Consider the following 23036-nt stretch of genomic DNA (forward strand, 5'->3'; position numbering starts at 1 on the left):
ACATTCAGTTCCACATACAGTCGTGGTCAAAAGTTTACATACACTTGCAAAGAACATAATGTCATGGCTGTCTTGAGTTGTGGCCAAACAGCTCAATTTTTGTTTCATCTGACCACAGAACTTTCCTCCAGAAGGTCTCATCTTTGTCCATATGATGTCAGATGAAACAAAAATTTAGCTGTTTGGCCACAATACCCAGCAGTATGTTTGGAGGAGAAAAGTTGAGGCCTTTAATCCCAGGAACACCATCCCACCGTCAAGCATGGTGGTGGTAGTATTATGCTCTGGGCCTGTTTTGCTGCCAATGGAACTGGTGCTTTACACAGAGTAAATGGGACAAAGAAAAAGGAGGATTACCTCCAAATTCTTCAGGACAACCTAAAATCATCAGGCCGGAGGTTGGGTCTTGGGCGCAGTTGGGTGTTCCAACAGGACAATGATCCCAAACACACGTCAAAAGTGGTAAATGAATGGCTAAATCAGGCTATAATTAAGGTTTTAGAATGGCCTTCCCAAAGTCCTGACTTAAACGTGTGGACAATGCTGAAGAAACAAGTCCATGTCAGAAAATGATAGGTGGTGGTCGGAGGGGCCGTTGGCGCAAATTGTAGCCACACTTCCGTCAGTCTACCCCAGGGCAGCTGTGGCTATGAAAGTAGCTTACCACCTCCAGGTGTGGATGAATGATGGGTTCTACATGTAAAGCGACTTTGGGTACTTAGAAAAGCGCTATATAAATCCCAGGTATTATTAAACCAACACATTTAGCTGAACTGCACCAATTTTGTCAAGAGGAGTGGTCAAAAATTCGACCAGAAGCTTGTGGATGGCTACCAAAAGCACCTTATCGCAGTGAAACTTTCCAAGGGACATGTAACCAAATAGTAACATTGCTGTATGTATATTTTTGACCCAGCAGATTAGGTCACATTTTCAGTAGACCCATAATAAAGTCATAAAAGAACCAAACTTCATGAATGTTTTTTGTGACCAACAAGTACAGTATGCAATCCAATCACTCTATCACAAAAAAAAAAAAGACTTGTAGAAATTATTGGAAACTCAAGACAGCAATGACATTATGTTCTTTACAAGTGAATGTAAACTTTTGACCACGACTGTTTCTGCTGCACTCTTTCCACATAGAGCCATCATAACGCTTTCTAAATTCAGTTTTACAAACTAACAAACAATTGTACTTAGAAAGTTAATTTGCCCTCTAATCTGGAGTAATATCTGCTGCATTCTTTTCCTGCTGCAGATAGTGCTATCAAAACGATTTCTATTTAAGTTACGATGAAACATTTATTTTTATGATTTATAGCCGGGGTGGGCAAACTTTTTGGCTCAGGGACCACATTGGCTTTTGAAATTTGACAGATGCACATGATGCATTTCAAAGCATATCATATCTGTTGAGTGTAGAGTCAATGGGCTATACATGTATTTTCAGCAATATATCAGAACCTCAGAGAAACAAAAACGGTATTACAGGCTTAACACATGTTAGTGGGAGCAGTGTTGTTGATCACCCTTTTTTTGCCAAAGGGTCGAAATCTCGTGTCAGTTTTGTTGTGGTAATTCACAAAACAGATCTTGCCTAATTTCGTTCGAATATTTGGCCCAACGGGCCACAAGGTGGTTTGCCCATCCCTGATTTATAGCATAAGAGGCTGTAATGAAGGCTAGAACACGAATAAGGCAGGGTTCCACTGGCATATTGCATACTGGCTATACTCCCCTCTCCCAGGAGACTACGCTCCATCCAGACCCACACCTCCCGCCACCTGAACAGTTTTTTCCCCTCGGCCATCAGGCAAATTAACAATAACTCCTAACAGTAGCTCCTTGAATTCCTTCTAAGTCTATAACAAGATCTGATAGCTCAGTTACAGCTCTTTTTATGACCAAATATGTGTTTTATGTTGCACGATTGCACCAAGAAAAATTCCTAGTTTGTGAACCCGTTCTCAAACAATGGCAATAAAACTATTCTGATTCTGATATTAAAAAGGCAGGGACACTGACGCTGAATTCATCTCTATTTTTAACTACCTTTAACTGCACACCATTGTCACCCACTGGTCAAATGCAACTTTTTGTAGTGACAAAAATAATGTATAATCTTCATCAGAATTGAGGATACACAATTATTTGGCCCTTGTTGGGTTCTCAAATATTGCTACAAACATAAAAAATTTAAATTTTTTAAAATAACCTGAAGTGACTGTGATTAATTTGTTAGTACTCTCATAACCTTACAAAAAGTCACATTACAATCTAATTGAAATTTTACTAAAAAACACTTTATTAAATGAAGCAAGTTTTCTCTTTTTCATAATGGAATGATATGAAAGATCTTAAGTTGAGAGTCTGTCTCCTTTGGAGATGAAAAAACCTGAAGGCAAAAAATGGATAAAAGCAGACATTTTTCAAAAACTCAAAATGAGTTGAAAGTGCTCAGTCCCAGCTCGGCTTTGTGGCCGAGGCGTGGGAAAGAAGGCCTGGCTCAGACTGGTCCGGGTCTGCAGACCAGATGTACAGTTCCTGCCAATTGGCGACAAGTACGGTGGGCACTGGTTTAAAAACAACAACAATGTGCCAAATGTCTACAGTAGAAATCAAAGAGACAGCAGCATCCTCAACTTTCCGAAAGCTTTGAACTCACGATCCAAAGCTTCAATTTGGAGTGTCGAGTTAAGTGGTCAGCGCAGGTGGTCCTTGGACGTCCTGGTCGAGCTGTGAAGTGGTTCAGTCAAGCTAAAGCTTAATGGTGCCAGTGGGCAGGCTGCTATTACACAGTCTGTAGTAGCGAAGGTCGTTCACCAGCCGCTGCACACTTTGAGTGAATGAAGGAAGGTCCTTTGCAAAGAAAATAAAAAGGATTAAGAGTCAATGTTGACTTGATTATAAACAGTGGAAACCTTGAAGTCATACAGTTCAGACCAACATTTTGGAGGTAAAATACGACTGGGTTATTTTTGTGTGAAGGCTATAGAACAAGAGGTGGAAGTAATGACAGAAAAACAGTATACATCTTTACTGGCTATTTAGTACAATATGGCCAAGTCCACCTTAAAGGCCTACTGAAATGAAATTGTTTTATTTAAACGGGGATAGCAGATCCATACATTATGTGTCATACTTGATCATTTCGCGATATTGCCATATTTTTGCTGAAAGGATTTAGTATAGAACGACGACGATAAAGTTCGCAACTTTTGGTCGCTGATAAAAAAAAGCCTTGCCTATACCGGAAGTAGCGTGACGTCACAGGAGGAAGGATTCCTCACAATTCCCCGTTGTTTACAATGGAGCGAGAGACATTCGGACCGAGAAAGCGACGATTACCCCATTAATTTGAGCGAGGATGAAAGATTCGTGGATGAGGAACGTTAGAGTGAAGGACTAGAGAGCAGTGCAGTGTGTATCTTTTTTCGCTCTGACCGTAACTTAGGTACAAGGTGTCATTGGATTCCACACACTCTCCTTTTTCTATTGTGGATCACGGATTTGTATTTTAAACCACCTCGGATACTATATCCTCTTGAAAATGAGAGTCGAGAACGCGAAATGGACATTCACAGTGACTTATCTCCACGACAATACATCGTTGACGCACTTTAGCTACGGAGCTAACGTGATAGAATCAGGCTCAAATGCAGATAGAAACAAAATTTTAAAAAACCCTGACTGGAAGGATAGACAGAAGATCAACAATACTATTAAACCATGAACATGTAAATACACGGTTAATAATTTCCAGCTTGGCGAAGCTTAACAAGGATGTTGCTAACGAGCCATTGAAGCTAACTTAGCTACGGAGCTAACGTGATAGAATCAGGCTCAAATGCAGATAGAAACAAAATAAATAAACCCCTGACTGGAAGGATAGACAGAAGATCAACAATACTATTAAACCATGAACATGTAAATACACGGTTAATAATTTCCAGCTTGGCGAAGCTTAACAATGATGTTGCTAACGAGCCATTGAAGCTAACTTAGCTACGGAGCGGCGGCGGGCGTTGTAGCTTTCGACGACACCCCGGCCGCCATCAGAGTCGGCAAGAAACATATATTTCCCCAAAGTTACGTACGTGACATGCACATAGCGACACGTACGTACGGACAAGCGATCAAATGTTTGGAAGCCAAAGCTGTACTCACGGTAGAGCGTCTGCTATCCAGCTGAAAGTCCTCCTGCTTGTGTTGCTATAGTCCGCCGCTAATACACCGATCGCACCTACAACTTTCTTATTTGCAGTCTCCATTGTCCATTAAACAAATTGCAAAAGATTCACCAACACAGATGTCCAGAATACTGTGGAATTGTTCGATGAAAACAGAGCAGTTTGTATAGTGACACATTGGGTACGAATACTTCCGTTGCCGTCGTGACATCACGCGCATACGTCATCATCCAAAGGCGTTTTTAACCGGAAGTTTAGCGGGAAATTTAAAATTGCACTTTATAAGTTAACCCGGCCGTATTGGCATGTGTTGCAATGTTAAGATTTCATCATTGATATATAAACTATCAGACTGCGTGGTCGGTAGTAGTGGGTTTCAGTAGGCCTTTAATGTGAAGAGACACTTCCCAAACACATGTGGTATCTCTGCATATTTACAATTAATGTAAATAAGTGAGAAGGTGTGTTCAAACTTTTGTCTGATACTGTAAATAAATTAAATAGGGACTACACTTTTTTGGAATTTTGCCTATCATCCACAAACCCTATGTGACAAGAACAAACCTGACTTTCCCTTTAATGTGCGTTCTAAATATTGAAAAACTGCCAGTACAATGCAGATAATTGGGATCACTCTATTCCGCCTATAAAACGCTTTAAACATAAAGGAACTGCCAACAATGCTCAATTTACAAGCAGTGATCTGCATATTAGCCAAGTTATAGCGACATTGTTATAATAAAAGCTAACACAGAGGAACTATTTCTCTGGCATCGTGATACTTTGCCTTGCTCACACAGCTCCTCCGACCACTAGCGAGTAGCCAACTAATAGCTACTAGTAGGGCTGTGCGATATACTGGTATTACATTTAATACCGATATATTTTAGAAATACCGCCATACCGGTATTTTTTAATGTGCCTTTGTTACGGCCGTTTGATCTTCTCTGCGCCTGACAGGCAAAGCACATCCTCTTTGGGTCACCACCGCCCCTTGCATGTTGATGACGCATTGTGACGCGCAACAGACTTTATTTTTTTTTTAATATGGGAGCGCGGTTCTGACTTCTCGACTCTAGAATTATGGAATGCTTTGGACAGCGACTGCATTTGGGGATTGGTGACTACTACAGCTTTATACACCAATTTGCTTTAAAATCTATACCTCTCGTAGCGACTTTATCACTTAATCTGTTTATTGTTCACCTCTGTTAGCGATTTAACACAGAAGCTAACTACAGCTCCTCTCTGCTGTTTGCTTCGTGTGTCAAATATTTAACTACAACTTGGTTTAAAAGTGCCTCTACCCATAGCCTGTGCGGACTAAGCCACTGTAGTGTAGCGGCTGGGTGGCTGAAGAGTAGTTTTAAACTTAACAGCCAGCAGCTTTCACCACAGTGCGCCAGTAGAAGCTCCATCTAACCCGCGCACAAGCGTGATATAAAACTAACATTCATAAACAAAATGAACAAAAATTGCTTTGACATAGTGACGGCTAATTTATAATTTTTTAAAGAATAAAGAACACATTACGTTACTACTTACAAAAAAAATAACCTGAGTGCTCTTAACACTGGTTATCTAGCCGTGAAACAATGAGGCAACTTTAAGCAATAATTTGGATGTTTTTGTTTTTAAGATACCGGTATATAACGTATACCAGTATTCGGACTAAAAATACTGCGATATCAGTTCTGTCCATATCGCCCAGCCCTAGCTATTAGCACTGCCAATAACAAAGAAGTAGTACCTTGAGCTGGTTCTGTTTGCCTTTGATTTAGTAAATGTTTATGCTAAATTATAAACCATGTGTCTCACCTGGATAGTAGAAAGTTGTGGCACTAAGCAGAGGAGTTGGTCAACTTTGAAAATCCACACCCTATCAACATGGCGAGGAAGCTTTTTTTTTTTAATCTTAGGTTTTTCTCTGTCAATTTACTAGCCAAGGAGGGCACATGTGGTGAAAGCTACAACCCTCCCATCAGTCGGCATCCCAGTGAGAGCAAACATTGTAAGTGATTGTTTTATGTTCTTATTTGAAATGTTTAGCAATAATGCTACATGATAACTCTCTAGGGCGCTCACAAAGTCTGCCATGATTAGTGGTAAAAAACAAAGAACGTACTCTCTATGCTGTTGTTGTTGGTGGAAGTAGCGTTCGTTGTTAAGCAGTCTGAAATCAATGTGCCCACGAAAGAAAAATTGTAAATATTACATTATCATAATTGTGCCTGATACTAAATTCCATATATACTAGGGGCATGTATATAAAACAGTGTTGCCGGTTTTTTGATAGTTTTTAGAGTGCTTTATAGGCTGAATAGATCACATCCCCATTACCTGCATTATTATCTGCCTCTTACAAGCAGTGTTTCACTATTTAGAATGCACAGTTATTAAACTTATTTGGCTCACATTAGGGTTTGGGGATGATGAAAAAAAATTCCCCAAAAAGTGCAGTTCCCCTTAAAAGAAAGTCTTCCAACAATAAGCGGTTACGTATAATGTGCTGTGCGTTTGTTTTTACCCGTTCTAGCTTGAAGTTACGTGCAAGGACAGCTCGTTGGTTGGTGTCAACACCCTGGCAGCCGTTGAGGAACTCTGGCATGAAGGCAGAGTAGAAGGTGTCGAAGTCCACCGAGGCCATGTTGTAAATGGCCAGAGTAATTTCCTCTTGGAGAAGATCGTGACTTTTGTGGAGAAGGACCTGCAGCAGCACGTTGATGAAGTGGAAGAGCATGGAGGTCCGAAAAAGCTTCTAAGTGAGAGGGATCAGCGGGATTAAAAGACACATTCACGTCGGAGCTTATTACTGCCATCACTCCTGCTTCTTACTCTGTGATACAACTTGTGCTTGCTGTTGAGGGACTCCAAGTATGACAGATTCTGCTTGAAGATGTGGATGTCGGGCTGCAGGAAAGACTGTCCAAACGCCTGGTGAAGGCAATGAGGACAGAGAGCTGTTTACTTTACTTGTAATTTGAAGGCATGTAGCATTCTCTTCTTCTATTTACATTCCCACATAGCTAAACAGTCTGCAATGACCGCAATTTCCCCCTAGTGTACAGGAAGCACACAGCGTATGACCAACAGTCACATTAGAGCAGGGGTGGGCAATTCATTTTTACCGGGGGCCGCATGAGTAACCCGAGCACTACTGGAGGGCCACATCGACAATATTTCAATTAAATTTTGCTCAATATTATTTTTTATATATACCGTAAGATAAATAATAATAATAATAATAATTAATAATAATAGTAATACTTCAGCATAGTGTGTGTAACAGCATTCCATGACTAATATAAATTAACATTAATAATAAATGACAGTAAAATAAGCACACGTATGACTGAGGAGTCATAGTGTAACTTTGTGTGGTTTTTGAGTTGTCCGACTTTTTGTGTGGCCATAAACGCACCAGTGGTTTAGTGGTATGCGTGTTGGTGACAGATGACAAGTTGGTTTTGGCCTGGTTTGTACGGCAGAAAATGACTAGTTTTTCGAGATAGAAGTGTTTTACTCATGTTTTTGGTGTGGTTATGGCCGAATATAAACAGTTTTGCTCAATAAAGTGATCGATATAATTCATGTCCTCGAAGCATCTCGATAGACGTTACAATAATTGAACGGTGTTCAATTGAACGGTGTTGACGAACACCGTTAGGGCCGCTTGTTGTCACTGTCACTCAAAGTTGCATTGCAAAATTACACAGAATAAATGTGTTTATTTTGTTTAGAATTCAGATGGGATTTGATTTGGTGCGCGGCATATATTTGCTGTGCGCAGCGGACGCTTGAGCAGTGCGCAATTGCGCAGGCACGCACCTTAGAGGGAACGTTGCTTGGCAGTCCATGTCTTGTTGAAAACACGCCATTCGTCATCAACTTTTCTCTTTTTAGCGTCTCGGGTGTAAACCGTGCATCACTTGTCGCTGCATGTGCACCTTCACTCGCAGGTTACACACGGACACACACCCATAAATAATACTTTTAAAAATAAAAGCAGCACAGTTGTATTGCGCGCACGACAGATGTTTTTTCAACTTTATTTTGTAATTTGTGATTGCAGCTGTTCACATTCACTCACAATCACGCACACGCATACGTCCACACGGAAGTAATACAAATAACGATTTTCAAAACAAAAGCAGCACCGTTGTATTGCACACTCGACATAGATACTTTTTAAAATGTATTTTGTAATTTATAACTGGCCTCACGCGGGCCGGACAGGGACGCACAAAGGGCCGCAGAATGCCCAGGTCTGCATTAGAGCATGACAACTGGGACTTCACATGTAGGTGTGAAATTAGAAAAAAAATATTTGAAAAATCAGACTAGTTTAGTGCATGGAAATGTAGTGACTGATGTTCCCAAGAGCGGGCCGGTTGGTTCACCATTTCTGTTATAGTGCAAAAGTGTTTGACGGGCTTAAGGTCAAGGCTCTATGGTTCTTCTACCCAAAGCTCACACAATCATGCATTTATGGTGTGTCAGCTGGTCATTGGTGTGAAAGTATGCCTTGCTAGAGTTTAGGGTAGGGGGATGTAACGATATGAAAATTTCATATCACAGTTATTGTGATCAAAATGATTATTATTGTAGTATTGTTGAATGTGCTCAAAAGTATTGATACATGGACCAAAGTATTTAACCAAGTTTAATTTATAAAACAAAATATGAATAAAAGGTATACAGTTGTCCCTTGTTCATCGCTCTTAATTGGTTCCATACAAGATCGTGATCAATGAATTTCTGCGTAGTGGGAATCATCAATCATGAATCAATTATTTTCAAAGCGAGAGCATAAAAACCTAACAACCGCTAAATGTTTTTCAACACTATGAAAGCCATTTAGACATGAAGCAACACCCATATATTTATATTTACACTTATTGAATCCAATACAGTAATGCTGCTTGAGGCTGAGACAATCAGTGGCCATGATACTGAACAGCATGCTCTGATTGATTTAGTCTCCTCCAGTAACTAATACTACTGTAGTATTGATATTTCTAGTTTATCTAGCCCTTGCTATGCTTGAAAATGCTTAATTTACAACCGCCAAAAAGTGTAGCATATGGTTTAAATTTTGTTATATATTAAAAAAAAAATTGCGACGGGGTGAAGCCACGATGTGGCAAGGGACGACTGTAAATAAACAGACAATGTATTTGCCTTGGCAGAAGAAACATTAAATACTGTTCTGGCTTCTTAAAGGGGTACTACACTTTTTTGGAATTTTGCCTATCACTCACTATCCTTATTTGAGACAAGCACACATGTTTTTCTTTTTTTTATACATTCTTACTCAAATTCAGTGCAGACAGATTCATAATAACATGTAATATTTATATATTTTGGTCATTTTATGCATACGGCGGCATATTCATTTCACAGACATTACAGCTTTGGCTATTTACTTCAACAATTACTACTATTTATGGCAGACTTCATAAGAGATGATAACTACTTTGGGAGAAATGATGATCAGAACATTATATTTTTGAGCATGACTACAAGGAGGATAAGCTACAGCTTATAGAAGCTTACTGCTAAACAAATAAACCTTTAGTAAATCACTAAGCATCATGCAGCAGTTTTGCTAAGTACTAAAAAAAACCAAAAAACTAGGAAGTTAGGAACATAAAACAATCGCTTACTAAACAATGTCTGTTGTCACTGGGATGCCAACTGATGGGATGTTCATATCTTCCCGTTTAGATGAATTAATCGTAATCCTCAAGCAGGGAAAAAAATCAACAAGCGTCCTTTGTGCCTTTCTTACCGTTTCCGGTTCTAACTTGAATGTCCAAGTTGCCCAACTTCTTGGTTTATGGCCACAACTTTCTACTAAGTGAGAGGCATGATTTAAAATATAGAATTAGCTTTAATCAACTGAGAGGTGATGCAGCAGCAGAAGCTCAGTATGTCAATACTCTAGCTGTTTAAGATAGTTAGCTCTCTGTGATCACAAACTGCTAAAAGGAGTTTGTCTGCATTAGCACTTATAATAATATCGCTAATACTTGGTTAATATTCAGGTGACGGTTGGCGGTTTATGGATGTTTTTAGAGGGCTTTACGGGCACAACAGAGTACTCTTATCAGCTGCATTGTAAGCCACCTCGTACTTGCTCTATTTCACGAATTAGAAATCATAAAAAAGAAAAACACTTGTGTTCTTGTCCTTACCTAGGGATTGTAAATGATAGACAAAATCCCCCCCAAAAGTTTCCCTTTAAGGGCCACATTATTTTTATTTGAGAGTTTAAATATTTATTTTCTTCCTTTTTGACAGGGAAAGACTTGATGTGTCTTGTGTTTTTGTTAGCATTTAAGCTAGTTAGCGATTAGCGCGCTAGCTTGCTTTTCCAGGAAATGAGCAGTATCACAATCACGGTTTTACGGTAATTTGAACCGGTAATACTAACCGACAGGAGTTTTACAACAGTTTATAATTAACACCGGTAATTGTTACATCCCTAACTAAGGACAGTGTGATGTTTTGTTGGTTATACTGCATTCTTTTATTTTATTGTACCCATTTCTCTTTGTATCTTTAATCATCAATAAATAATGAATCATTTTTTCATTCTTCCATTAACGACTGACAAGCAAATGTTACTTCCCTTAACCCTAAGATAATATTATCACAGGGTGGGTGCTAGTCTAATGCTTAATTTGATTACTTAACAGATCACTAAGAGGTGGGACAAACTATTTTGTCCATAAACTGCATATTTTTGCTGTATTTTCTGTTGCTTAAAACTAATGCATACACACACCTGCATGGCAGCCGTGAACTGGGCCTCGTTCTCCATAGCATCTTCTGGAGCTCCTCTTTGGACACTTGTTAAAATGGATGTTTTAAAGAAGTACCTCCAGTTTTGGTGAAGTATTTGGTACAGCAACTCAAACATCTCTGCTTTGACATCAGGAGAAGACCGCTGTCACGTAGCAGAGATTGATGACAAACATTTAATGGTCACAAATGACAACATAAATCGAAATTTTGTACACAATTGTAGAATACCTATCTATAATTGACAGCAGATACAAACTATGATGTAATAGCCAACTGACCTCTGCCACCACAGGGTAGACCTGCTCCATGCACAGAGAGAGGATGTTGGGAAGGAACGGTTTGAAAGCCTGACCAGGTTCCTGCACAACCACCTGCAGGATTTTTAAGAACTTTTGTACCACTCGACACCCTGCACTGCCCTCCTGCAAAATACTGATCGTCAACTGTTCCCTAAAACACAAACAAACGGACATGACATAAGTGTTTTTCATTGATAAATTGGGTTCGCTAACAGTCATATTGTTTCTGAGGAAGCAACAAGCAGAGGGGGATAATTAATATATAAAATGTCATTTTGAGGGGAAATAAAGAGTGTTTGCCATCTAAAACTGAAAAAGTCCATCAGAAAGTACAGTGAGACCTATTTACTCCATTGTACAAACTTCTTGATTTACGAACCACAGACCGAAAAACATATGCCTTTTTGTACGAGCCTCGTCTCTGTGTACGAATATTTCATCCATATATTGTGTGCCGGGCAGCACAACCATTGTGGGTTGATTGATCAATCTCTGGTGCTGTCGTTGGATACTTTGCTAAGTGCTTTTTTTCTTTTCTTTTTACTGTTTTTAGCCTTTAAACAACATAGTATTTGGGGCTCAGTGTGAGTCCAAAGAAATCAATGGACAAGCAATGTGTGGTTTGAAACAATCAGGAACACAGAGTTGTAGATATTGCAGCTTTGCCCTTTCTTCTGCTGCACACAAAGAAGTTTAACCAACAAGGTAAAGTGCTTATTTTCTTTTCTTACTCCTAATCATTGTAGCGACCTGGCTGGTAAAATTAAGATGTGATTTCAAACTGTGAGTGTACCACAGAGCTAATGACAGTGCGTGTCGGCTGCATATATAGGGAAAACAGTTCATTTTGTTGTTGTTTTGACTTTGTTATTGAATAGAAAGTTGATACATAACCCCTATGTAATGTTTGTTTGATACACAGTACTGTATAGCGCTTTATATTGTGTAGAAGCATTTATTAAAATATGGACTTTTGTAGAGGCGGGAACCCATTTTTCATGTTTACATTGTCTGTTATGGTGAAATTTGTTTCAATATACAAACTTTTGTATTTACGAACCCTGTTCAAAAAACAATCAAGTTCATAAATGGCAGTTCACTGTATAATTAATCTGTTTCCCCATCGTTAAAAACAAGACGTGTTCGAAAAAACAAAAATAAAAACAGAATGTTGCTGTTGTACCTAGTGAACAAGCTGAGGAATGTGTGGATGATCTGTCCGGTGAAGGCAACGCCCATCTGGACTCGCAACGCCTGCAACAGCGTCAAGAAGAAGGCCAGCATCTCATCCGTCACATCTGATAAGAGACGTGACGGTCAACATGTAGTTAATCATGAAACAATGAAAATCATACATCTCTTTATAACATGTTTTGAAGAGTAAAGGAAGACACACTGACCTGGCTGCTGAATAAACACTGGGAAAAGGCTGAGGGACACTTGGACCGACTCCTGCAGACTCTGATAACAGATCTGACGGGATTTGGTGGATTCCCCAGAGATGCTGTCCACAATATCTCTGAGCACAGGCAAGGTCTGCTGTATCACTGCTTTCACTGGTTAAGCAGAAAAATGTTAGGGCAGTACAAAAGCATGTCCAAAAAAACTCCCCACCCAATACTTACAGTCATGCATTTCAGGTCGTCGTGGAGTCACGTTCACGGTCCCTCTTAACATACGATATTGCCGAGTGAGGGCCGCCAACAGGTTGGCGTGGTTGCTGGAGCGGGTTTGCCACTGCTGCTCGTTCTCTGGTAAATTTGGCCATGGGAGCAGAAGCATGTTGGATAAAGCCCGACACACTAGCAAGTGTGCCTGCAACCATGCATTAAAACCAGTGAACACAACATTGCAGTGAGGGAGTCAGACTTGTGTGCATTAGAAGCAACGTGCATTCACCTCTGGGGGGAGCCTGCGAGTCTGATTTTCAGCAGTAATGAGGTTGAAGACGTTTTGTACAGCTGGCAAAGTCACCAAGAACACAGGTCGCACCGTGGAGGTTATGGAGATCATCAAATGACACGCAGACAGCAGTAACTTTTCTGGTACCTGCACGTAACATTTACATTGACAGGCAAAATGTAATCAAATATTTGGCTTGGATAAGTACCACTATTCTAACCTGCTCTAAATGAATAATAAGACTTATTTATGAATAAATTATAAACTCTTCCGGTTTTCTTTCTTCAACCTCATTCATTAAATATGTTGACTGCTGTGGATGTAGTTTGCAGCACAGCAGAACTGTAATGCATACTATTAAGAGCAGTTTAAAAAAATATATTTTAACTGTAAAAAAAAGAGGAAAAAAGCGTAACACTGCTAAGTAAATACATGACAGCAAACTACTCTACTGTACATGGTTTGAATTAATAACCCATTCAATAACTCCTATGGTGTGCTAAGTTTGCAAAGGCAGTTTCTCTCTCAATTGGATCATTTGTATAAACGAGTAAAAAAGGAAAGATTTTAGTAAAGTTACCTTTGCAGTGATGAGGGGGCTACTGGCATTTACTGCAGATGTGATGAGGTTGACAAACTGGCTCTGGTTTTGACTGTGAACCTCACTGTAGAACTGTGCGAGCCAATGCGAGTAGGCTTGCAAAGCGGCAAGGGCCTGAGCATGTCTGCAACACACATGCATCTTAATTAAAACTAAATTACATTTACTCCTCCGTGTGGTTAATTAATATTTAAAGTAGGGCTGTCAAAGTTATTGGAGTAACACATGCAATTAATCACAACAAATATTGCATTAATCATGTTAAACACATCCATCCATTTTTGCCACCTCATCGCAAGGCCAACAGAGACTAACCACATAATTCATCTTGGCCACAGATGCTTCTTTACCTTAATCACAAATGGTACATGAAAGGTGACGTGGTTGCTACATGGTCAGTGATCAGGCCAATGCAGACAATAGTGAAAAGAGGACTCGAGGGCCGATGTGTTCATTGGCAAATTTTGCTTCCAAATGGAGATTTGAGGTTCGCGAACAAGTCAAGCCTTTTTAAACGACTCTTTCAAGTGAACATTACGAATACATTCGTTTGAAAGCGTGTTTTTATAAATTTTTTTGCACATACAGACACAGCGTCACCCAACTGGCAACTGGACTATAAAATGAGTCAAGAGTCAAAGAAAACATAGCAGCATTTGGATTCACTTTATTAATTTTACTTGTAAACATTTTTTTTTCCACTTATTGTTATCCACTTTTGTAGTTCATTGTTCTAGTATGAAAAGCGTACAAACACCAGGTAGGGTAGTACTGTACAATTCTGTATTCATATTTTGTCATTTTTATTGTAGTTTTATTTATACTTTTTATATGCATACATAGGTTTTATTATTACTCATTTGTGTATTTTTTCTGTACTGCTAAAATGCTCTTGTGCAACAAAGTTTTTAGGGTGTGGGAAAATTGTAAGTAATTATGTCATAGTCAAAGCATGTGTTTACAATGAAAACAAAAATAAAAAATATACCCATTATTTCAGAATAATTCCTACCAATAAAGTGATATTAGTTTAAATTAAAATTATTCTGTTTCATATCTTTCTGTCTTATGACTGCTACCAGTAAATGTTTCCGTGATAAAAAAAAAAAAGTTTAACAAAAAAAAAAGAATTAACGAGCCAGTTTTTTGAACGGTTCTTTAAAAGGAATGTCTCCTCGAGATATGGCTTTCTTCTAAGAGCCACGAATCCCATCTCTACCTCCAAATACACACCGACTTTTCTTTATATAAATAATTCCCAAGTTTTGAGCAAATAAATGACGTGCGTTCAAATAAAACATTTTCAAATAAGGCTGACAATAAAATTGCATTTGTGTCAAAATGTTTAGGTCTTTCTAAAATTACATTTAAATCATGTAAGCAATTCATTTACTGCAATTCATGGCAAGATTCAATAGAGTGGATTTTTTTTTTTTTTAAATCCTTTGACAGCACTAATTTAAAATACAGCGAATGCTTCAAAATATATACAAAATATGCCTAAAACGTGCTGGATGGAGTAAAAACCATCATCCTTTGTGACGTCACGTGAGACTTAAAATAGTCTTCATCTCAGTGAGCTTCAAAAGCTCCCAACATCAGTGTGTTTGATTGATTGATTGAGACTTTTATTAGTAGGTTGCACAGTGAAGTACATATTCCGTACAATTGACCACTAAATGGTAACACCCGAATAAGTTTTTCAACTTGTTTAAGTCGGGGTCCACGAATGTGTGTGAATGTGTGTGTGATGGGTGAATGTGGAAATAATGTCAAAGCGCTTTGAGTTCCTTGAAAGTAGAAAAGCGCAATACAAGTATAACGCAATTACCATTTAGGGGCCACATATCCATAAATCTAAGGACCGGTGGGCCAGACTTCTTACTTTATTAATTTATTATATTATATTTAAGAACCAGCAGTTTCTGCAGTTGACATTTGTATTTGCTGTACTTCAGTAACAAATGTATTTAGAAAATAGCACTTACATCCATTCATTTTCTACCGCTTGTCCCTCTTGGGGTCGCTGGAGCCTATCCAAGCTGTACTCGAGCGGAAAGCAGGGTACACCCTGGACAAGATGACTATCTAAAATACAATTGTCCGCTATAGTCTCCCAAGTTTTGAACTGAACTCAGGACCAGTATGGTGGCAGGCCCGGCCCGGATCCAGCCCCCCGGCCACCAGTTGAATAGTTCTGTTCTAAAGCATTAATATCAATTGCATTCCCAAATTACTTTCACTAAGAACATGCACACACATGCTAAGCACATTCTGGCATGTAGCTTAAATTGGATTGATCTCATGACATATTTACATTGTGGACCCTTTATTCCCCTAACAGTTAATTAAGTGCACTTTTTTTTTTCAGAAATTCTACTCCGAGTATACATTTCTTAAACAGTTGAGTTTACAATGAAAAGCTACAAAAAATCTTCGATAGACATAGGAGAATGATTAACACCTTTCTGCAACAGAACAGATTCAAAGCACAAAACACAACAAACAAGCACATAATTGTCATTACAAACAGTCCCTTGGAAATCCACAAAACACAAAGCAAAATACTTGTGACTGGTTTTAAATTAACACCAACTTTGCAAGTGTTGACAGATTAATGCTACTGTAAATACTTACACATCTATGAGGTCTGGTTTGAGTACAGAAGGCACAACGGTCTCCAGGTCGTACAAGCTGGTCTGAGAGCCGTAGCAAGTCACTTCAACAAGCCTGAAATTAAAATAGTAGAAATTGTATATAAATAATGATATTACAAAAATTCATTAAATTGACAACACAAACATGGACAGAAAGAACACTAAATAGGTAACACACAAGCAATAGTTCAACTGTAGTATTTACAACAGCTGTTACTTAAGTCCAGGGGTGCCCAAAGTGCGGCCTGGGGGCCATCTGTGGCCTGCGGCTCATTTTTTATTGGCCTGCGACACAATCTACAGACAAAATAAACACGTCCTAGATTAGAACCTTACACAAAAAAAGTATTAAAAAAAAGTAGAAAAATGGAACCAGCCTAAATCCGCCCACCAATGCCCGATTTACTAAGCTGCATGTGTGTCAAACTCAGCAACTTCAGTTTACTACTTGATTGAGTTTTTCCGAAATAGGCATTTTACTTTTTTTTTTTAAACAATGGTTCACAAAAGCATCAACTTGTCCATGCACATTTTTCATTATTCAAATTTGAAGCTGACATTTTCATCTTAACTTTTACTCTGTGTGACATATTTATTGGTGGTTACATTGTCGTTAACTAAATAATATTTTAGATTTATAGCTAATAATTGAAGTTTTCGAAAAATGATCATCAATAGCCAAATACACAAATGCACATACGTTGTGGTTTTTGTAATATTTGTTACGACTCCAACTCTGTACAAGTACGGTAAGAAGTTGTCATGTGTGAATGTGTTGCAAATGTGTCACATGTGCAAACGGATCGGGCAGCTCAGTAAATCAGGAAGTGACACCCCCATAAATTGGACCGGACAACTAAGATGGCTGAAAATGATTGCGTCCCATTTTATGTACAAATCCCTAGCAAGAAATTGTAAATTAGGTCCTCTTTAGTTGGTGGATTAATAATAATAATATCAGTAAGGAATAGTAAGAATAAATCAATTATTTCAAAGAGTTTGGGATGAGGTATTACAATGATTTGCTTTGTTACCAATCACAAAAAGATAGGTATAGAGTGGATGTTTGGTTCAGATTGTATAGCATATATTAATTGTGTGCTTTGCGAACCACGACAACCTGCAGCTCAAAATGAATTGCCCTTTGAGGGGTTAATAAAGTTGTTTGAATTGAATTGGTTTTAATATGTTTAATGTACAACATGTATCAAAATGGCCCACGCATCTTTTCAATTTTTTCCTTCAATGTTTGGACCAGGGTTGTACGGTATATCGGCACTAATAAAGTAGCGCGGTACTAATGAATTAAAAAAACATACTATACAGCCTTTGAAAAACACCAGAACTTTTTTTCCCCCATCTGCATGCTGCCGTGCGGCGGTGACGTAGACCTGAGACGCATGATGTTGAGTGTGCCAAAAAGCACACAAAGCGCTTACAAACAGTAACAGTGTAGGGTGGAAAAATGGCAAAAAAACCTCCGCAATTCGTCTGGTTTAAAAAAAAAAGTGTGTGTGAGGCGCAATATGGAGGTTTTTGGGCTTCAAAACTATCAATAAACATTAAGTTTTAAACACATGGGCTTTAAAACATGACTTGCCAAATGTGCCAACTGACAAAGTATTAACACCTTTGCTTCAAACTTAACTAAACAATTTAACTAAACAATTTTAAAAAGTGACAGGTAATACAGTTAACTAGCTACCCGGCTCCACATACAGATACAGACACACACACACACAGCTGGTTGGATTTTTAGCACAGTCAAAATGCCCACGTAAGATAAACCAATGCAAGTGAATATGACTGAATTTTGTTACTTATTCCTACAATTTCAGTTTTATCTTTAAAAATGTGTGTTTTACCTGCTACATGTCTTATCTGTGTACTTTTAGCCATAGTATTATTTTTAGTATTTACCAATTTATATTTGTCGTAAAGCACAGACCAAGAATGGCAACCATACATCATGAAGCATTGGATACAATGTCAATAAAGCTGTCTATTCTAGTCTAACCTTATCCTAGATTATGGCAGGCTATACATGTTATACACTTTTAAATTGTTCTTTGAGTGCAGAGGGAAAAGCCTAGAGTGTTTAACGCATTAAAATGTTTATTATAATCTTCTAACATTGTTCTTTAAATGCAATAAGAAACATATATATATATATATATATATCCTCGGGCAGGAGATACAGGACAATAAAATGCCGGACAAACAGACTTAAAAACACTTTTTACCTGAGAGCAATAGTGTCGCTGAACACAAGACGACAATAATGACTGTGCATGTGAGCTGTGTGCTTGGTATTTTTATCTATTTATCTATGTTCTTATGTTTTTATGTGTTATGAATTTGCACTAAATTAGTTTTGCTTGCAATTTTGTTGTAGAAGGTACAATGACAATAAAGATGTATTCTATTCTATTCTATTCTATATTGAATGTGTCCTAAGATTGTCTGTTAAAATTAAGCCAATATGAAATTTTTTTGTAGTCCCATTTATTTTGAAAAGTATCAAAACGTTTTAAAATACATTTTAGTTCCGGTATCAAAATATTTGTATCGGGACAACTCATTTGGACAACGCAGCTTTAGTCCAAAAAACAACCAAATCATGTTTTTAGATTCTAGAAGGCTGAGCTCCAATTTACCTCTCAACCACTGCAACGGCATCAGTAAAACGCGTAGCAAAAATCTCCCCGATGAAATGTTCGGCCAAGCGTCCGACCGCTTGGAGAAGAGAACTGAGGTCCCTGAGAGAACAGTGAAGTCGACGGCAGTCATTCTCAGCAGTGATGTTTAGTCTCCGGTCTGAAATGACAACACCGTGTAGTTCATTATAACATGTTCATCCCAGGGATTAGACCAAGCCCAATCACAATGACGTAACTGACTGGCAATTCTTACTTGTGCCAGTGGTGACGATAAACTGCTGCAGCCCTAGGTACACGTCCAGGTTTTCTTGAAGAATGGGAAACTTGTGAGGAGGAAAAAAAAACCAGGTAAAGTTTAAATATGAACTTTAATATACATGGCTAAACTAAACTGTTAATATTCCCATTTTACATGATTGAACTTAACAGCTATTGTCATTTTTTTAAGTTTAGATTTCTTACCAAAGCAGAGAAGGCATGGGAAGGGAGCAGCTCCATCACCTTAGCAACAACCTCTAGACTCTGACGCAGGTACTTTTGCCATTCGGTCTGTTGCTATGGTTACCAAACAAAATGAGATTAAGGCATTGAAGTGAAAAGATTAGGCTATAAAAAATGCTTTTTGTAAAGATAAAACATGTAAGTGTTCTTACATCATCATCCAGAGTGTCATCATCCAGCTCTTCCAATTGAGCTTGATTGTATCGGAACTGGATGCGATTCAGAACTTCTCTCAACAAAAGGACTAAGGCATCTTTGTACCTGGAACAATACAACAAATCAAGCAGCCATAATTAGGACTATTAGACTGTGATTGGTGAAGAATGGCTGAACGGATGGTGAAAGTGTTTTTTGGACTCAAGTTACCTGTTGAGAACACTTTCTCGGTCGGCTAGTCTGCTTTTGATTTTTGTTGTAAGAAAATCCAAAAACACACTCCATATATCCAAACAGGCAAAGTAGCCCTCATGAGTTGGCTGAAAAACAGCATAAAAAACATTAGAAACATTTTGTGACATTTATTGGCCCTCCTAAATTAATGTACAAATACCAATAACACGGTGTGTACATGAGTATGTAACATGGGTATCTAATTGTAAAACTGTGCTTCTAAATTATTTTTATGCCCACCAAGAAGAAGAAAACATTTCTCATTTGTCTATGAATTGTTATCCTAAGTACACCTCTGCAGAACTTTGCAGACTTAACATTCAAGAAAACAAAAAAAGACAACATAAATATAGAATAACTTACAACAAAGAATAACTTTATTAATATTGCTTTTAGTCTACAACAGAAAAGATTAAAAATGCATCAATTCTCCTGAAATGAAACAAATATGTAATCCTTATTTAAACTACGAACATTTTTTGACCGACTTGAACCATCGGACTCTGAAAAATTAAATTAAATAAACTCAAATAATACTATCAAATTGATCAGCAAAATTAACAATATATAAAACAACCTACAAAATAAAAATGAATATTGAAGAATTGAATGTGCTGATTTTAATTTTTAATCAAAATGAAGTCAGGATTAATGGCTACAATGAGCATGTTCTATAGAGCACAGCTACTCGAAGCATGATACTGAATTATAACAATAAAACATGTTCCCGGGGGTCACACGCACTGCACCCATCTCATTATTTGAAAATAACTACTCTAGAGGAAGAGAAACAAGCGTCACTCAAAGCTAAATACGTAGTAAAAATGCTGTATATTATCATACTAAACTTCATAGCTGCCTGAACTGTGAGGTAAATATGAAAATTAGTGCTGTCAAACAAAATAAACTGTTTAATCAGATTAATCACAAGATTTCTGTGAATTAACTTCGATTAAATATTATCAATTTTTAATCTATATTAATCATGTTTCGTTTTGCATGAGCATAGACACTCAAGAAAGAGAATATATATGCACTTAAGGGATGTGTTTGCAACTTGAAATATATACCAAGGGCACCACCAGCTAGCCTATGTTACCATTAGTAGTTTCATAGATCCTATTTTTTTAAACTATGTGTATTTTTCACAATTACAAATGATATTGAATATAATTTTCTCTTTGGCCTGAGGAAAAAAAGTCTAGCATTCAGGCCGTCACTCACCACTATCTTGTTGCGCAGAGAAGCAACCAACAATTCACAGTCATGTTGTTGTTACGATAAGCTAAACATTCAATGATAACCAACAATAGTAGTTAAACTTTGTCAGAACTCTGCCATTAGCTGACAACAAACAAACTACAGTAAGCCTTCGTTTATCGCTGTCAATTGGTTCTGGACATGACCAAGTAGGAATCAAAATATTTTCATAGCTAGAGCATAACAAACTGGTTGTTAACTTCTGAATACATTTTTCAACATTATGAGAGCCTTCTAGACATTAAATAACACCCCTTAGTTACCTTTACACTCTTTTAATCCAATATAGAAACACTGCCTTAGGCTTAGCTAATCAGTGACCACAAAACTGAACAGCATGATCTGATTGGTTTGATCTCATCTAATGGCCAATAAAACTTCAGGGGCCGTACTTATCAAGCTTCTTAGAATTACTCCTAAGAAGTCTGCTAAGAGTTGACTTAAGAGTAAATAAATTATTCGCTGAAAGCTGCACTTAAAAGTTAGTTATCAAGCGTCTTACTCACACTTTCAGCGAAGTGTAGGACTGAATCTTAAGTGTCACACTCAGAGCTGAATTACGACATTACTATGTGCCGTAAACGGAATTTTAGGTGACGTCATTTCTGTGTCCATAGAAATGACCAATCACGGAAGGGAATCCGTTGTAAAAAAATAAGCGATGTGGTGAAGCCGTACTATTTGAAGCGCAATGTGGCGAGGGACAACAAATGCATGTGTTACATGGGGCATAGTTTACGTCCTCGCAATCGGATGAGGGTGGGATATAATTCTTACAATACTTTTGAAAGTTAGCGCCACATAAAGGTTGCAAACAGCACGTTCATGTTAACGTGCAAACAACATTTATCCACATTAATGTGGACCCTTTACTCTCTTTGTGCTATTAATGTGGTATTTTAAGCTAGAAGTCAGCAGAGTGTGCAAATACTTTATTGCGGCCAACTGTTCCAATGTTTTTTTTGCACTCATATTTCCCATAAAGAGGTTGAATGCGCTGTTTAGTGTCCTCGATACCCTCTTAAGAACCAGCGTCCTGTGCATCTGACTTTCGTGTCTTGCATAAAGGACTATTTTTTCCAAAATGTGTAACTCTGAACAAAGAAATAGACAAAAAAAACATATGACCACTGTGGAGGACACGGAGTTGTTTGGTTCTGCATATTTGCACATGTGCACATGTAGCCTCAGACAGAAGAACAAACACTTGACTTTGCAGGGGTTCTTACCTGGTTGAAGGTGTACTTGAAAAGCAAAGCAAGAAACTCTACAATTGGAAACCGAGGACTGGACTCGATCCTTCTCAAGTGGACACTGACAAATAGGCAGAGGAAATCTGTGAACTTCTCCAAATAACTGTGGAACAAAAAAAAGGGAAACATTTGTTCAAAGCTATTAAAGACAATGTGGTAAGTATGACTGCTATCAAGAATACTGGGTCATTTTAAGATAAATGAAGCACCAATACTGGTATTTGAGTAAAATTCAACAATATGAATGAAAAAGAAAGTTGTGCTTAAAAAAGAGAGGATGTTAAAATAATACACATGTGACTGACATGATGCACACATGACTTTATGGATAAACAAGGAGGGTTTATGGGGTTACCACTGTAGTCCCAAAATGTTTATAATTTAGTTTTAACAAACAAACTCACATGGTAGCCACAATTCTACAAACAGTATGATGCTGTTCGCCACATAGCATACGAAAAAACATTGTGGAAATAATTATTGTCAATCAAACTAAGCAGTGGTAGACTT

General features: G+C 38.0%; 1 protein-coding gene across 2 annotated transcripts in view; it reads right to left on the reverse strand.

Annotated features, from left to right (window-relative positions):
- Window positions 1-2284: 2284 nt before the first annotated feature.
- Window positions 2285-23036, reverse strand: part of xpo6 (exportin 6) — a 47458-nt gene continuing 26706 nt past the window's right edge. For both annotated transcript variants that reach the window (XM_062037069.1, XM_062037070.1), the window contains 17 exons: window positions 22503-22629; window positions 19990-20099; window positions 19776-19884; window positions 19585-19677; window positions 19376-19445; window positions 19120-19279; window positions 16443-16535; window positions 13785-13929; window positions 13202-13351; window positions 12928-13117; window positions 12703-12858; window positions 12486-12600; window positions 11282-11453; window positions 10984-11145; window positions 7029-7127; window positions 6721-6951; window positions 2285-2862 (listed from right to left, as the gene is read on the reverse strand). In XM_062037069.1, coding sequence (XP_061893053.1) covers window positions 2761-2862; window positions 6721-6951; window positions 7029-7127; window positions 10984-11145; window positions 11282-11453; window positions 12486-12600; window positions 12703-12858; window positions 12928-13117; window positions 13202-13351; window positions 13785-13929; window positions 16443-16535; window positions 19120-19279; window positions 19376-19445; window positions 19585-19677; window positions 19776-19884; window positions 19990-20099; window positions 22503-22629 — 2284 coding nt within the window. In that variant the 3' untranslated portion in view covers window positions 2285-2760. The remainder of the gene's footprint in view (window positions 2863-6720; window positions 6952-7028; window positions 7128-10983; window positions 11146-11281; window positions 11454-12485; window positions 12601-12702; window positions 12859-12927; window positions 13118-13201; window positions 13352-13784; window positions 13930-16442; window positions 16536-19119; window positions 19280-19375; window positions 19446-19584; window positions 19678-19775; window positions 19885-19989; window positions 20100-22502; window positions 22630-23036) is intronic.

This window comes from Entelurus aequoreus, linkage group LG25 (genome assembly GCF_033978785.1).
Source record: "Entelurus aequoreus isolate RoL-2023_Sb linkage group LG25, RoL_Eaeq_v1.1, whole genome shotgun sequence".
Lineage (NCBI taxonomy): Eukaryota > Metazoa > Chordata > Actinopteri > Syngnathiformes > Syngnathidae > Entelurus > Entelurus aequoreus.